The 16,261-nt window shown below is 40.2% G+C and overlaps 1 protein-coding gene across 13 annotated transcripts in view; it reads left to right on the top strand.

Annotated features, from left to right (window-relative positions):
* The window catches only part of ppip5k1b (diphosphoinositol pentakisphosphate kinase 1b), a 45,340-nt gene that overhangs the window by 19,373 nt on the left and 9,706 nt on the right, over nt 1-16,261 (top strand). For 3 of the 13 annotated variants that reach the window (XM_051381797.1, XM_051381794.1, XM_051381804.1), the window contains 14 exons: nt 50-175; nt 2,326-2,370; nt 3,343-3,464; nt 3,971-4,153; nt 4,353-4,494; nt 4,760-4,983; nt 5,703-5,830; nt 6,032-6,146; nt 6,463-6,570; nt 6,690-6,806; nt 7,819-7,959; nt 8,194-8,320; nt 10,713-10,862; nt 13,291-13,353. In XM_051381797.1, the coding sequence (XP_051237757.1) occupies nt 50-175; nt 2,326-2,370; nt 3,343-3,464; nt 3,971-4,153; nt 4,353-4,494; nt 4,760-4,983; nt 5,703-5,830; nt 6,032-6,146; nt 6,463-6,570; nt 6,690-6,806; nt 7,819-7,959; nt 8,194-8,320; nt 10,713-10,862; nt 13,291-13,353 (1,791 nt within the window). The remainder of the gene's footprint in view (nt 1-49; nt 176-2,325; nt 2,371-3,342; nt 3,465-3,970; nt 4,154-4,352; nt 4,495-4,759; nt 4,984-5,702; nt 5,831-6,031; nt 6,147-6,462; nt 6,571-6,689; nt 6,807-7,818; nt 7,960-8,193; nt 8,321-10,712; nt 10,863-13,290; nt 13,354-16,261) is intronic. The other 10 variants (XM_051381802.1, XM_051381799.1, XM_051381801.1 and 7 more) reach the window with 8 other exon arrangements.

The raw sequence follows: 16,261 nt of genomic DNA, 5'->3' as shown, positions 1-16,261 counted from the left end.
ACAGATGAATTATGAATGGAATGAATAACGATATGCTGCTGTTTTCCAGACTCTAAGAAGGAGGGCCCATCTCTGCTGCTTGTGTTGAAGTGGGGCGGGGAGCTGACGCCTGCAGGCCGGGTTCAGGCTGAGGAGCTGGGCAGGGCCTTTCGCTGCATGTACCCTGGAGGTCAAGGTAACTATTAGACACTCACTCACATTAGCTAACAGATGCACTTAAAGGGATTCTTCTACTTTGACTTTGATTATTATGTATAAATCAAGTTCTTCCATGTTGTAATGTGATTTTTTTTTTTTTTTTTTGTCTATCATAAATATTTCTAGTACAGTTGGGTTGGAAAAAACAGCTTAAAGGTCCAGTGTGTAACATTTACAGGATCTATTGGCAGAAACTGATATTATAGGTATGTTTTCATTAGTGTATAACCGCCTGAAAATAAGGAAAGTTGTTTTTTGTTAACTTAGAATAAGCCATTTGTATCTGGAAATGGAGTTTGTTCTCTTCCATGTTGAACCACTATGTTTCTACAGTAGCCTAGAGCGGACAAACCGAACCCTGGCTCTAGATAGGGCCTTTTTTCGTAAGTTTTGCGGCCACCATAGTTTTTCCTACACATGGGGCTAAATTGTATTCAAATTGCAATCTGCAGCTTTGCCCCTAGACGCCACTAAATCCTACACACTGCTCCTTAAAACCAGTTCAAAACCGTCATTCAATGCAAAATCATGTTATAGATTACAAGTTCAACACATTCTGGTATTTCCTTGTGAAAATACCAGTAGTTCTTGTGAACGACTAATACAATTCCCATATATTTTCTGGTTTCCTCAAGTAATGGATTAAATTCCCTGACTAACCCCTAACCCTGTGTCAAATTCCCCCCTCAAAATTCCATTACTTGGAGTTCAGTTCAGTTCTCGTGTTCAGATGCATACTTACAGACACACAAACTCACACTGACTTTCACAAATTCACAAACATCTCAATGGTCACTTTTATTAAACACGTGTACCTTTGCTCACAAATGTTTATTTCCAGTCTTTCTGTTCAGTCACTCAGAGCACTTCACTGTCATCACTGCATAGCTGACATACAATATTTCAAAGAGGGTCGAAGGTGGAGAGGATAATTTCAGACTCAATCAGTCATTATTTGCTTTCACAGATGTGATGTTTTAGATTTTAATTTTAGTCATTAAAGCTTTATAATCATTACCTTACCAACCACACCAGCTCAGTGTAATTCATTTTTCTATTTTGTGCCTCCCTGATGGATTTCAAGGGGACTCTTTTGGATTACTATATAGAACAAAAAAAGGAAGAGGCTGCTGATAGTTTGTCACTACAATAAATAGTGTTAGTGAAAGTCTGATTGGATTTTTGTTTTTCTTAACTAAAGCACAAAGACTGTAGACAAACACAGATGTGGCCACACATAGGTTACAGAGGGAGCATTAAAGGCTCTCTTGACTAGAAATGGTAAACTAGGTGGAGCCTGAATGGAAGTGAGGCGAGGTGAGCACGTAGCAGCTGAGCGTTGAAGACCTTTCAATCATGCAAATGACGTATTGCTAAATATGTGCTTCTTTAAACCTTAATTTATTCTCAATGGAACAATTATTGGTAAGATCAAGATTTAAATAAAGATTAGTCATGGAATAGCTGCTACTGATATTATACTGGTTTTTTTTTTTTTACAGTGTTTATTTCACATTGGATAATGATATTTTAAAGAGTAACTATACCCAGGTGGTAAATACTGCCTACTACATGCTGTCCACACCCTCTGCATTACAGTACTCCACAGTAGACAATTGTGCAACACTACATCACAGTTGGGTGAGGTCTCGAGCTCAGCTGATCACACCTGAACATACTGGGTGTTGTTCAAAGTGCACGAGACAAGAAATGTAGCGTTGCTTTTCCTCCATTCAGAATTCAGTGTGGAGTTACACACACCAACACACACCACCTGTAACACTGACACTGAATAAAATACAGTGAGTGAGTGGACCAACCTGCCTGTTACATAAAGGTTTCTCTCTCTCTGTTCTCGAGCACTTCGCAGAGCTTTTTCAGGCTTTCCTCTGTAATGCTTTGTGTTATAGTGCATGCGAAACAACTCCCAAACTGCAAAGGACAAACAACCTGAAGCAGAACTGAAAGTAGATGCAGTCTGTCCCTTTCTTACTTCTTTTTTTATTAAAAGAAGACTATTTTCTCACCCCAGCCATTGTTTTTCATTCTTCTTTCTCCACAAGTTTTTTTCTATTAACTCTTCTGCTCTTCTCCTCTTACCTGTTGTTGCACTGTGTAAACTACTAGCCGGTAACCGCCGGTCCCTTGGCTGCGAATCCCCTATTGACTTTGGTAAGAGAAGGGTTTCCTGGATATCACTGCTCCTCCCCTCCTCTTTCATTCTACACATTTGTCGCTCCGTTCACTAACGCGCTCTGATCTCTCCTCTCATCTCACCTCATCATGATTTTGTTTGATTTTACCTGGCGACGTGTCCGTTTTGTCCTACATTGAGATTGCTGTGGATTGTTTGAGTCATTGATGTGCTCCCGTCCCAAGGTGATCTTCCACAGTAAATGTTGTTTCGGTCACTTGCCCATACGTACACAGGCAGCTAAAGTGACTGCAGTTTTGTGTTGTAAGCTAACACGGATCATCTCACACTAATCCTACCGCATTTTTTCCCATGAGTTCTTGGGATGTTGTTTGTTTGATAAAAAAGTCAGTCTACTTTAGCTTGGATTAGAGCCTAAAACATCACAGATCTTTCTAGTCAAATGAGGCATGATAACCCAACGTAGTCAGTAGTGTAACTTCAGGCTATTTTTCTGTACACTAAATAAAAATGCATGAAGCATCAGTGTGATTTGATCTGTGTCGTTGCTGTGCAGCCACCTCCTACAGCTACACTAATTTCAGTATATGTGGCATGTTAAAATACTTTTATTGTCTCTTTAAGTAGGTAATCTAGGTAATTTGATCCAGGGGAGCTGTCGGCAGTCATTTTGGGGATTACTATACATCAGTTCACTTCACTTTCACTTCATTTTATTCATAGCTTAAACCACACCATTTCAGTTCGTATTAAAGTCAAATGAGAAAAATGCATTTGAACTGAAAGTGATGTTGCACCTGCACAGGCCAGTGTGCCTATTTTCTTGGTACGTTTGGGTACAATCAACACTCTGTTGTATTTTCTTCTAATTTCTTTTCAACCTCCCCTACTCGGCCGCTTCTTAATTGAGGAAACTATTGTATATTATATATCAATGCTGTAACCATGCCAGTTAACCACGATGCCCCATTCTGTGTACAATCTTTCAGGTGACTACGCTGGGTTTCCAGGCTGTGGCCTCCTGCGCCTACACAGCACTTACCGCCACGACCTGAAGATCTATGCCTCTGATGAAGGCAGGGTTCAGATGACAGCAGCTGCTTTTGCAAAGGTAACTCAACCTCCGTACCTGAAAGACTATACCTGATGTATACCTGAAGGCACTTAAAACACTTAACTGAAAACTTCTGACAGATCTCAGGGACAGAATATCTCTGAAATGAGACTCTTTTGCATCATATGCACCTTTCGTGACAGAAGGACTTACTGTACTGTAGTTAGGGGTTGCTTTCTTAAGTGTAAGGTATGTTCAGATTGGCCGCTGGACTTTTGACAAAATGACTGTGAAAACAGGCTTTTCTGTGTAAATACCCCAGGGACTAAGATTTTGAGACACTGCAGATCCAGAATAAAAACAATTAAGGTGCTTGAAACTTTGAAGGTTCCATACATTTTTTCCAAATCGTTAGGTTCTCTGATTTAAATATTAGGAGGAACCTTGATTCAGATTGACTGCAGCTGGAACAAATGAAGTTTACTCTGCATGTGGATGTGGATGTGGATTAAGAAGACATGTCACACAATGACCTCGGTTCAAGTTGTCCGCTTTCTCTGCAGGGTCTGCTGGCTCTAGAAGGGGAGTTGACACCAATCCTGGTTCAGATGGTGAAGAGTGCCAACATGAATGGACTGCTGGACAGCGACAGCGACTCTCTGACTGACTGCCAGCAGAAGGTGAAGGCCAGGCTGCATGAAATCATGCAGAAGGGCCAGGAGTTTACACAGGACGACTATCAAAAGGTGAACAACACAACAAATGTCTTGATAAGGTGCTCAGTTCAATGTATTTTTTTTCTTCTTTATCAGTAAGTTTCTATTCGTTCATTTTAAACAGCTGGACGTGATTCTCAAGTGTTGATTCTTTAAATATTTAAACTTTTCCAAAGATGTGAAAAAATTCTTATGCAAGTCTCTGTTTTGTTTTTCTATTGTGTCCCAGTTGGCCCCAACTAGCAGCCCATCGCTGGTGAACTCGATGAAGGTCATACAGAATCCAGTCAAAACCTGTGACAAGGTCTACGCCCTTATCCAGAGTCTCAACTCACAGATCCGCAAGAGACTGGAGGACCCCAAGTCTGCCGGTAGTGTGAACCTGCCATACCTGTGTACAGAAGAGAAAATAATCAGCTGCATTTTGAGAACAAACGATCCAAATGTTTTACTCTGTTAAAGCAGTGATATTTGGTTTAATCTATAATCTTTTCTCTGCATTAATTACACATAATCAGAAAGGTTCAAATGTGTCAGTGTAGTGAAATGTCAAGTATATTTTCAGAGACAATTACCTGTTTAAATTTAGACTGTGTTTAAAGATCATGAGATGAGTCATTCTGTGCTTTTCTGCAGACCTGCAGCTTTACCACAGCGAGACGTTGGAGCTGATGCTGCAGCGCTGGTCCAAACTGGAGAGAGACTTTCGCATGAAGAATGGCCGCTACGACATCAGCAAGATTCCGGACATCTACGACTGCATCAAATACGACTCGCAGCACAACGCCTCAGTCGGACTGGAGGACACGCTGGAGCTGTTCAGACTGTCCCGTGCCCTGGCCGACATAGTCATACCACAGGTTAAAGGAGAACATGTCATTTAGCTTTGTAGCACATTTCAGGTTTTATCTGGCTCTGTCTATTATAGTCATAGTTGTGGAAGATAGCATGCTTTTAACTATACACACATTTAACATTAGTACTGAATTTTTTTTGTTAAATTCAGATATTGAATTTACTGTAAGAGTTATATAACAGAAAGGAAAAACCTTTTAAATTATGTATTTAAATCATCTGGAGGAGTCTGGGAATGTTAACAAATGGGTCAGATTAAAGAATTGTACCAGAAAGCATTTTGCTGATGATTTCACACATTTATAATGGTGGTTGTGAAACCAACTATGATCCATTTGAGCATAAAGTCTTTATTGATTCCTGTAGCAAGATTAAGTGCTGCACCAAAACAAGTCGTCAGACTCTGCAGTGAAAATATAAATACTCTACAAAGTATGCAATAAAAACACAACGAAAGACTACATCAGTTTATATTTCAAGTGATACAGCATATTTTGGAAAATCACAGAAAAGCCCTTTATTAAAATAATTTTATATTAAAATGAGCATGAATGCATCACTTATCTGTGTTCCTGTGATGCGGGATAGTGACAGTGTTTCCTGGCCTTCTGTCCCAAAATATGCTAAGATAAGCCTCGATCTCCTCATGACCATGAATAAGTGGATTAAAAAGAAGTGGAAGTGTTTGAATGGCCTTTTTTCTCTTTCATATCATCTATTTAAGGAGTATGGCATCAGCAAAGCAGAGAAACTGGACATTGCTCAGGCTTACTGTGTTCCTCTGATGAAGAAAATCCAGCTGGACCTGCAGAGGACTCACGAGGACGAGGCAGTTAACAAACTACACCCCCTGTGAGGATACAAGCCACCACGGCAGCACACACAAACATGTTTATATGTACATAGACTATACCCATATAATATATATATATATATATATATATATATATATATACACATACACACAGAACCAGTACCTAATGCAAATACACACCACATACATACTGAGTTGACTGGAAGTCTTTGTGTCATTTCCTGTCCCCTGGTGTTCAGGTATTCTCGTGGTGTGATGTCTCCTGGTCGTCATGTCCGCACACGTCTCTACTTCACCAGCGAGAGCCACGTTCACTCCCTGCTCAGCATTTTCCGCTACGGCGGACTGCTGGATGTACGTTCTGATTTTATGGTCTCTGACCATTTTATTTTCCTCCAAGTGTTGCTGTTCATTCTCTCTGTGTCTTCTAAAGATGCTTTGCCACAATAAGAGTAGATCTAGTCATGGATGCTTCTTTTGAAGTTGCACTAACTACAAGCAGGTTAATGTCCATATAGTATGGGGAAACCTTTGGGAGTTGAAGTCACCTTGTAATAAATATATTAACAGAGGTCTTGTGGATGGGATTATAGACTGTAGTTTAATATAATTCATCATCAGAAATGTTTTCTACTGCATAAACTCCATTTGTTTTTTGTGTGTGTATCAGGAGGAGAAGGACCAGCAGTGGAAACAGGCAATGGACTACCTGAGTGCTGTGACCGAGCTCAACTACATGACACAGATAGTCATTATGCTGTATGAAGACAACAATAAGGTCAGCTTGCAAGGAGCTGTGTAACTGTGCAGCAGAGGTGACTGTCTCATTTATATCCTGTCAGCCTTATCACAGCAGTTTTATGTATAAATAGATTTCTTTGTCTGTGTTGTGGGCAGGACCCCTCCTCAGAGGAGCGTTTCCATGTTGAGCTTCACTTCAGTCCAGGAGTCAAAGGGTGTGAAGATGAGGAGAACGTACCTCTTGGCTTCGGCTTCCGCCCAGCTTCCTCAGAGGTGTGTGTTTGTCTGTTTCCTGCATGTTTCTTTCTCTTTAAGGGTTGTACAGTGTATGTGGCCCCCAGTTGGCATTCTAAGGTTGCATCCAGAGACAATCATTAAAGGTATTTGAAAAGAGTAGAATATCCTTTAAATGTCATTCAATTGATCTTTTAGACAATGGTTATGCATTTGACAAGACATGCTGTACCAGTTTGATGCAGTCTGTCTGTTTAGGAACATTGGATCTCATTGCCTTTATAAAAATGTGTGTTTTTGTTCTTTTTATGGCACATTATAAAAGGCAATTGCCTTCGTCCAGTGTTTTATAAAACCCCTGAAAAACATCCATTTAAAAAAAGGTAAAAAAAATGTGAATTGCTAAAAGTGGAGAGATTGCCTAATCTTCTCTCTACATGTACACAGTTTGATGGTGGTACATTATTACATTCAGAGGATTTATGCCTTTTACTGGGAAGTTGCAACTAGACTAGTTACTTTGAATTGTTGCACAATGACTGAGGACAAAACCTTTGAGAAAGTGTTGTGAAAATACATTCAAACATACAGTGTATGGTAAAAAATGGCATCCAACTCTGTCTGCAGGAAAATACTGCAGTTGCATTTTAATGTTTGTAAACATCAAGCATTTGTCATGTGCACTGTAATTAAACCTTCATGTTCTGCCACACTGGTATTCAGGCCAATGCATTGTGGTGGCATCTGTCTGTCTGTGTGAAGACACATTCTGTTGACTGTGTTTGACTCCTTAAAATTACAATACAGAAACTTGAAGCACGTTACTCTTGCAAGCAAAGTGTTTTCATCAGACTTTGCAGCATGTTTCTGTGAACATTGTGTATATTAGTGAGGAAAAGGTGAAAAAAGGGTAATATTGAAACAAATCTTTACATTGAAATATAGAGTTTGTAATATTCTGCTAGGGAAGAAGTGAACTATGTCAACATAGATATGTTTGTTTGGCAACATATGAAATGTCAATTACTTTCTTCTTGTGTCTTCCAATTAGAATCAAGACAAAAAGCCCAATCAGGGAAGTCTGGAGGACCTCTCCCAGGACCAGCCGGACCAGGCACTTCCTGTCTCTGAGCCAATCAACATCCAGCGAAGGTCCCCCATGATCCGCAACCGCAAGACAGGCTCCATGGAGGTACCAGACCATAATGTTGGTGTTTCACAAGTAGGCAGGATGTAGTGCTAATAAAGACTGGGTGTTTGTTTTAATTTTTCCACATAGTAATTCCAGTCTCTCTAGCAGTTTCCTTTATTCTTTTTTATATTAACAGTGTTATGGTTTTGTTTAAGTGAATGAGAGACATCAGGTCCCTGAGTTACTGTAGCAGCCGTCTCCATCTTAACCCCTGGTCTCCATGGCCCCACTCAGGTCCTCTCTGAGACCTCTCCCACCCAGTCCTCCAAAGGCTGCACATCCCACCGACTCTTCCCCTCGTGTTCACGCCAGTCTCCTGAGATCAAACCAACCAGTGGCCTAGGTGGGCACTTCATTTCTGGTGTGTGTGTGTGTGTGTTTTCTATGTGTGTGTTTGTGTGTTTGCGTGGGGAGAGAGTGAGTGTGAAAGAGAGAGAGGGGGGGGGGTTCCTGCCAACAGACACACTGACCTCACAACACATTTATCTCCAGCTGTCATCACTGATCTTCCCCCACATCACAAGCCCCGGCTGTGACTTCTCCCTCACCCTCCCACCTTTTCGTACCTTTTTCTGTCTCTACTTTCTCTCCTTCTTTCCATCACCCCCTCCCCTCTTTCCCTCTTTCTGATGGTCACATAGCTTCCACTGCAGCTTAGCAGCAGCCAAACAGGATCAGACTCCAAACTATGTAGGCAAGAGGTCAGTGGGGAGATTTAGGTTTACAGCCAACTGCAGGATCTCTGGTGTCACATAGTGTTCAGCTACGTACTGTTATCCCTGCTAGGTGATAAAGTGACAACATAGGGAACATACTGTAGGTGTTTTTATCTGTTATTTCTGAGGTCTTTACAGGAAACAAGCCAAACTTATGAAGATCAGACTGAATCATTAGACACTGCTTTTTGCCCTTTTTGCTTTTTATTAAAGTAAGTAAATAATATTGCAGAACAGACTGTGAAATGTAACCTGTCCTGATTCTGTACCACATACTAACTGTGGACAGTATGTACTATATACCGTCAGAGTACACAGTTTTTTCTGTTACCATACAAAACAGTGTACAAGGTACAATAGACCTTTTTCATAGCAGCCATTTTGACATTAAATACTAGGGTAAACACAGGTGTTACCAATGATACTGTTGCATTCAGGTCAAACAGTGTCAGATTGCTGCTATTGTGCATGTTGGCCAACTGGAAAGGCTCTGCTACACTAAATAGAATGAATTAGTGTAATTTGTAGCACTTGTGTTTCCCCCATTATTTCATGTCAGAATAGCTGCTGTGAAAAAGGTCTATTAACCATTTTCAGTTAGATGTTTGGGTAGTTCTTGTTGACCCCCTATCATGGTACACATAGTAGTGTTAAAATATATAAATATATAGTGTTAAAATGCCTTAAATGTTCCAAATCAGCTGAATCAGACATTGTTTTAAGTACTTTTAACCTCGCGGAGGACTCTGGTTTTGCTGTGTGTACAGTTTCCATCCACAGTAACCTCCAACAACCTGCTAACACAGTGACACTCACACAAGCATGAAAGCTTGTCGTCTGAATCAAGACGTGTGGAGAAAACCATGAATGTGACAACAGGGAGTGGAGTCACTTTTCTATCACGTGTGAATCACTGGTTGGAAACGCCCAGTGATTCACACATGACAAATTGTCTGACTGAAAACTATTTCTGCTCTTGTATTGAGTGCAGTTTATTTTCTTTGTTTGTTAATATATGAAAAAAATCTCACAATCATAGGTAATTATAAATAAATGCAACCAAGACCACGTAGAAATGCAGTGTGGGTGTGGTGCTACTTTTCCCTAAATGTGTTAATTAACCCGTCACTCAGTGTTTAGGTCATTATCACAAGTCTGCAAGCAGTAGTTGGTTCTGTGGCTAAATGAGCTCCATCTGAAGCCCCTCTGGGTATTCTCTGAGCGGAGCCTGTCAGTCTGTTATGTATAGTGTGAGGCTGTTTAGTGATCCCTCCCTGTTCATCACCAGCACCAACAACACTGACTGCACTGGTCACAAGCAAGAGCAGCATGTGTCAGGGATGACCTCTGTTTAGCTTTTCATACCTTCACACTGTTTATAGAACAAAGAAACGAGGCTCAGACACTGACGCCTTCTTTAAATATTTTTATTTTTGTGTCTGCAGTTTCAAAGATAATATTTCCTCTTCTATGTGGTCTACAAACTCAATATTCATTTAGAGTATTAGAATGAAAAATAGGATAAACGTATCAGAATTGGCTGTTTGGCATTCTCGCCAATAACAGAGGGTTTGTGCTCAGCAGGGGGTCTGAAATTATCTCATTTCCACACTTGGCCTGTTTGTCATGCCTCTGCTGTTTTTGCATACAAAACACACACAAGCTCTGTATGCACTCACTCTTGTTTACACATATACACACACATGCACAGGTCTTACAGATGCACTCACTGTTGTGAAAACCCTGTAGGTCACATGTTGTCATTTCCAGGAACAAATAGCCTCGTGAAAACAAGGATTGTCCATGAACCAAATTTAATTTATCATAAAATATTTTCTAAAACTGATTATTTTTTTCACAGCTGAAGTTAAAGGATAAAAAAAACTAACCTAATCTGTTATTACAGGGTTTTCACACAGGTTTGCATTATTTGAAATGTACAGACACTCACGCCATAAGTTTGTCATGAATAATGGCATGGTGTTTAATAAAAACTAATACTCCCCCTGCACCCCCCCCCGGCTCCTCCTCACACAGGCTCGCTCTGCTCTGGCCTCTTTAGTGCCTCAGCCCTTGGGGTGTCTTGTAGCGCACCCAACCTGCGGGACTACGTACGCACGCATCACCACCACCACCGAAAGCCACCTCTGTCACCGGGCAGTCTGCCTTGCCAGATTGGCATGTTTGGTATGTTCACACCACTGTCTGTCCTCCTCCACAAGGCAGGTCTTTTCATCTCTTGTCTTTCTGAGAAAGTCTCTCTTCCTGGCTTTAGAATATCTTCTTTTTTTTTCTTCTACTTTTTGCTCCTTAAGCTTTAGACACTTTGATTTTTGGGACATTTAAAATGACCACTTTTTTTCAAAATCAGAGCTCCCTTCTTTCTTCGGCTCTCAAAACAAACCAGAAAATTGCATCACATTTCTTGAGTGATTTATTTTTTTGCAGTGTGCATGATGAGGGCACTGATCTTACAGCAGTGTGATTGGCTGTGCAGCAAATGCTGAGCATGCAACCTTGCATTGGACTGTGTGATATATCACAGTGATCAATGTTCCTCCAGATCAGCATGTCCACTCACTGATCACACCACTGTCTGCTTGAGTTTGAATGTGTAGAAGTGTTCTCTCTCTGTGCATGTTGTTTTGGAGTTTGTACCATATCCTCTCCGAGAGGAATTTCATTTCATAATAAGTAAAGTAGTTTTTGTGTCTGGAAGCCAGAACTTTCATTAATCACAATTTACGGTAATCCTTACATTAAGAAACTCAGCCTGTTATTTGGAACAGAAATACTTTCAAAACCCAATAATCCACCTTTAAATAATCCCCAGTCACATTCTCCCTCCCCTACCTTTCCCCTCAGTCTCATGTTGGTAATGGTAAGTACAAGCAAGCTGTTTTTACAGCCACCAGGGGTCCTTATAGCAAGTTAAATTATCCCAAACATCTGGATTGGATATCATTCTCATGGTCACAGCTGTTTTAATTACACAAGTTTATTTAGTCCTGTCCAAAGATGAATGTGACACATTCTCAGTCAGCAGCAGATGATTTTATTGGCAAATAAATCTGCACAAACTGCAGGGAATACTTTTCCCACTGTTGGTTTTAACTGAGCTGTTCAGTTTATCCACCGGGTGTCACTCTGGCTGCAAGGCTAGACGCTGCCAGGAGCAAACAGATGCTTTCCTTTCTCAATTCTGTTACATCATGTTATGCTGTCTGAGAGACAGGTGAGGGTTTTGGACTGACGTCAGTGCTGTTCATTTGCGGGAAGAGAGGGCTGCATCAGGACAGCATATTGTTTTTTTGTTTTTTTTCACTGAAACGAAGAACTGGCTTGTTTTAAAACCTAAAAGCTCTGTTAGATGACTTCAGATACCCCTTCATCAATACCACTTGCCTTGTTACATATGCGTTCTTGTGAATGAATTAAACTTAATGTAATTTAACACTATTAATTATATAAAAGTGGATATTCTTAGAATGATTTAGTGATCTTGCATCTGGTACAAGAGACCAAACCTCTTAATATCTTTCCCACATTAGGTTTGGTCATGTTTGCATTGCTACTGTTACCACTTACAGTTGGTTGTTTCAACCATTTATTCATTACTTAAAAGCATCTATAATCAATATTCTTTTATTAACAGTGGATCACATGAAAGTATGTGAATTTTGAGAGCCGGGGTCCCTTCAGCTCTATGGGACATTATAGTGTCTTTCTGCTCATTGCTTAGCTGTCAGGCAGGAGGAGGTAGCTGTTTTCAGTGAAATTGCTCTAGATGCCTCTAAATGACCTGCTCAGCACCAAACAGCAGACAGACACAGTTAGAGACTAGCTGATGAACATAATGAATAATTTAGCTGCTTTTAGCAAGATATTTCCCACAAGATTTTGTGAGAAGACCAAAACCGAGCTAAAGGCGTTAATATTGAACTTACATTTTTCAGGTGGCCAGAAACATGATTAAGTTTTTGTATGGATTAAACGAATGACTTACTGGTGAGCTTTAGAGGTACAAGTAGGCAGATTTTGTTACATTTGGGCAGAGCAATGCTAGCTGTTTCCCTGTGTCCAGTCTTATGCTCTGCTAAGTGAACCTGCTGCTGTCTGTAACTTCATGTTTACCATACAGACATGAGAGTGATATCAATCTTCTCATCTAACTCTCAGCAAAAGGGAAGTAAGTGTATTTCCCAAAACGTCGAACTGTTGCTTTAAAGCTAAAAAGAAAGTCAATTGCCAAGGGAAGTAAGAAGGACAAGGAGGAGGTTTCCTGAGTAATGCCCTTTAGAGTCCAGCGTCACTCCTCCTGCATGTTTACTCTTCAGCCGAAACGTCAATCATTTACTCCATAAGCTCCACAACCTTTCCATTCGCTTTCTCTGTTGGCGTATCTCCTCCTTGTTTATTCAGAGATGACCCTCATTTTCACGCATGTTGGTTGGCAGACAGATATTGATGAATCGATAGACCAACTCTCTCTCTCATTCTGTTTTTCTCTTTTTTCCCCCCCATCATGTAAAAACACATACAAGCAAACAGGCAAACAGGCAGACGCAGGTACCAGCAGTCCCAGTAATACCAGTTACCTTTCTTATCTCCTCAGAGCTGTTCTCTATGCCGGCAGTAAAGAGATTTTCTGTGTCGTTTGCCAGGCATCCGACTAATGGTATGTCTGCTTTTATTCAAGTTCATTTTCGACACTCCTCCAGTTTTTCCTGTTATCTTGCATGACCTTTCTGTGGGAAAACATTTCCTGTGTTTTCTATTTTTTGGGGTTTGACGTTTGGCTGCGTTAATTACATTCAACGTCTCCAAGATTAAAAAAAATAAAAATAAAAAAATGTACAGAGTTTCTGTTTCACCACACACCCTCGGTGTTTCTTGTACCTTGTGTTGTTTTTGGGCCCTCACCTCTAACACCACCTGCTCTGCCTGCACCAGTTTAATTCGCCTCTGTGATCCTGCTGTTTCTTCACAGGATGGATGTATGTGGCTTATGTGGAATATATCCATATATTCTATCAATTATTATATTGATATATTTCCATGTGTAGAAATGTGTTCACATCGTAACATATCCTCACCTGCACTTTTGTTTAAATCATTTATTCTGTCAATCTCTTAGTTTGGGCTATACACATTGACGAGTAACCTTCTTTTAAAGAGTGGTTGAAAGTTTCCGTTCTTTTTAACCTCTGACAACGTCCAGCATTGGTGCACTGACACAACCACAACTTGTACATCTCTGCAAGTTAAACCAGGAGAGGAAACCCAAGATTTTCAGGAGGTGTTCTTTAAACTGCATGTGCGTCGATTTCCAACATGAGTTCCTCACAAATCTCAGCAGGAAGAAAGTTTTTTTTTTTTTTTTTTTTTTCCATTCATTTGTTGGATTGCGGCTTTATACCTACACACCCAACAAAGAGACAAAACAAGGGCGTGGTGTTTAACTAGAGTTACTCATCAGTTTGGATCATAAGAATCTATTTCCAGCCTTGGATTTTATTTTATTTTTTTGGTTCTCACATATTTAGTATCCCTTGCGATTTTATTTTATTCATCATATTTGTGCTACTTTACTAGCAATTCTTAGATGATTGACAAGAAATTAATTGGCCACTATTTTATTAATCATTTCACAAATTTTTCAAGCAAAATGCCAAGAACCCTCTGGTTTCATCTTATCCAATGTGAGAATTTGCTGCTTTTTCTCTGTTTTATATCACTGTTAATGGAAATCTTTGGGTTTTGGACTGTTGGTCCAACAAACAAAAACATTTGAAGTCGCCTTTGACTCTAAGACATCCTAATGGTCATTCAGCATTGTCAGATAGTTCACTTGTAAAACTGAGCTGTAGATACCACTTACTGGAAGTAAGAAAGATGCAGCAGCTAATCTAGTCATACTTCAGTCATACTTCAGTCATACTTCAGTCATACTTCGTCTCTAACACGTCTGTTTGTGAAAAGTTGTTGTTTTGTTTTTCTTGTTTGTTCAGTGTCTTTAAGTCAGTCACCTGTGTCTGTCACACAGCTAGCTCAAGTCTTCTTTTGTAAACAGCAGTTGTTTGGACTTTGAAAATTAATTCTTTACTTTCTTGAAACGTGTTTTGAGGCAGTTTAATACCACCACTTTATATGAGGAGATCATTCATGGAGAAGCTCACTGATGGCAGCCCCGCTGGCTCTCATAGACTGAGATGTGGCAAATTAAATGTTACTACACAGCGCAGGGCCGAACACATGTCCTGAAAGGTTATTTGGATATTACTGAATGGTATTTAGGATTTAGATGAATGGCTCAGAAACAGCCCAGCATGTGTTGGCAGTTTTATTAGTGCCGCCTGTACTTTAGCAGGAGGAATCCAAGCACCAGGAGGAATCCAAGCACCAGGATCATCTGACGTGTTGATGCAGAATGACAAGTGGAGTCAGTGTAATTCTGAAATCTGATATAACGTTGACAAGTGTTTGGACAAACCACTGGGAACCACAGGGATGACTGTTGGTAGGTTAGTACACATGTGGTGTGGCTTAGTGTCCGGTATTTAAGTTCAATATCTTAAGAAAGTATAAGATATCTTAATTCGTTATTGGAGGTGTCCGCACTAGTAAGAGGGATTAATACAATATATAAATCAAATTTGTTTATATTTCCCAACACATTTCACCTAATTATGCAGGCTGGTATTCCTTAGCTTTGTTTCTTTAGTTTGGCTTATAAAATACTCTCAAATAAAATTTCTAATTCTGTGACCTGCAGTTTCTTTGTTTACTGTTAATGATGATATTCCCTTAAAAAGAATATATGTGCTTAACATACTGTACTGTGGTTGTTTAAAGGGCCAGTGTGTAGGATTCAGTGGCATCTAGTGGGGAAATTGTAGATTGTAAGAATTTTTATACAGCTCGGCCTCCCAAGCCTGTAGAGGAAGCTATAGTAGCTACTGTAGAAACACGGCGGTTCAACATGGCAGACTCAATGAGTCACTCTCAGCTCTCTGTGTAGATAAAAATGAATAAAAACAAGAACCACTGCAAGGAGTAGGATTTTCTCTGGTTTTCTTGGACTACGGTTTTGAAAATGGTGTGCTTGAACAGCATTATAGTTGCCTCTAAGACCCTCTGGTTCACATGTTTTGTGAAGTAGATCTATGTTTCTGATGTGTTCTCACTGTTTCCTTTTTAAACCTGTGATTTCATAGATTGACTGCTATTGACTACTGCTGCTGTCTGTATTTGAACTCCGGTTATCTTCTGTTGTAACTTTGTTTGTTTTGAAATAGAAACAGTGGGATTGTGTCAGTTGTTTGTGAATGGTTGAGGCACTACTGTTGTGCTCAGCCATAGTCGGTCTGCTTCAGTCATAACTGAAAGGTCAGCACCGGTATTGATCAAATGAAGTCCAAGATTGAGACTGAATGTGCTTTCTGTGATGAATTTCTCTATTCAGACACACAGCTCCACAAATACAATCGGCTATCCTAACGCCACACTGCTCTTTTAGCTCTGTGCCTACCTTGCATAGCTCCTATCACTCCTCCTGCTCCTTCTTCTCCACTGTACTTTCTCTT

The sequence above is a fragment of the Dicentrarchus labrax genome, unplaced genomic scaffold (assembly GCF_905237075.1).
Source record: "Dicentrarchus labrax unplaced genomic scaffold, dlabrax2021, whole genome shotgun sequence".
Classification (NCBI taxonomy): Eukaryota; Metazoa; Chordata; class Actinopteri; family Moronidae; genus Dicentrarchus; species Dicentrarchus labrax.
The sequence above is the reverse complement of the archived record's forward strand: the minus strand, read 5'-3'. Positions and strand labels throughout refer to the sequence as shown.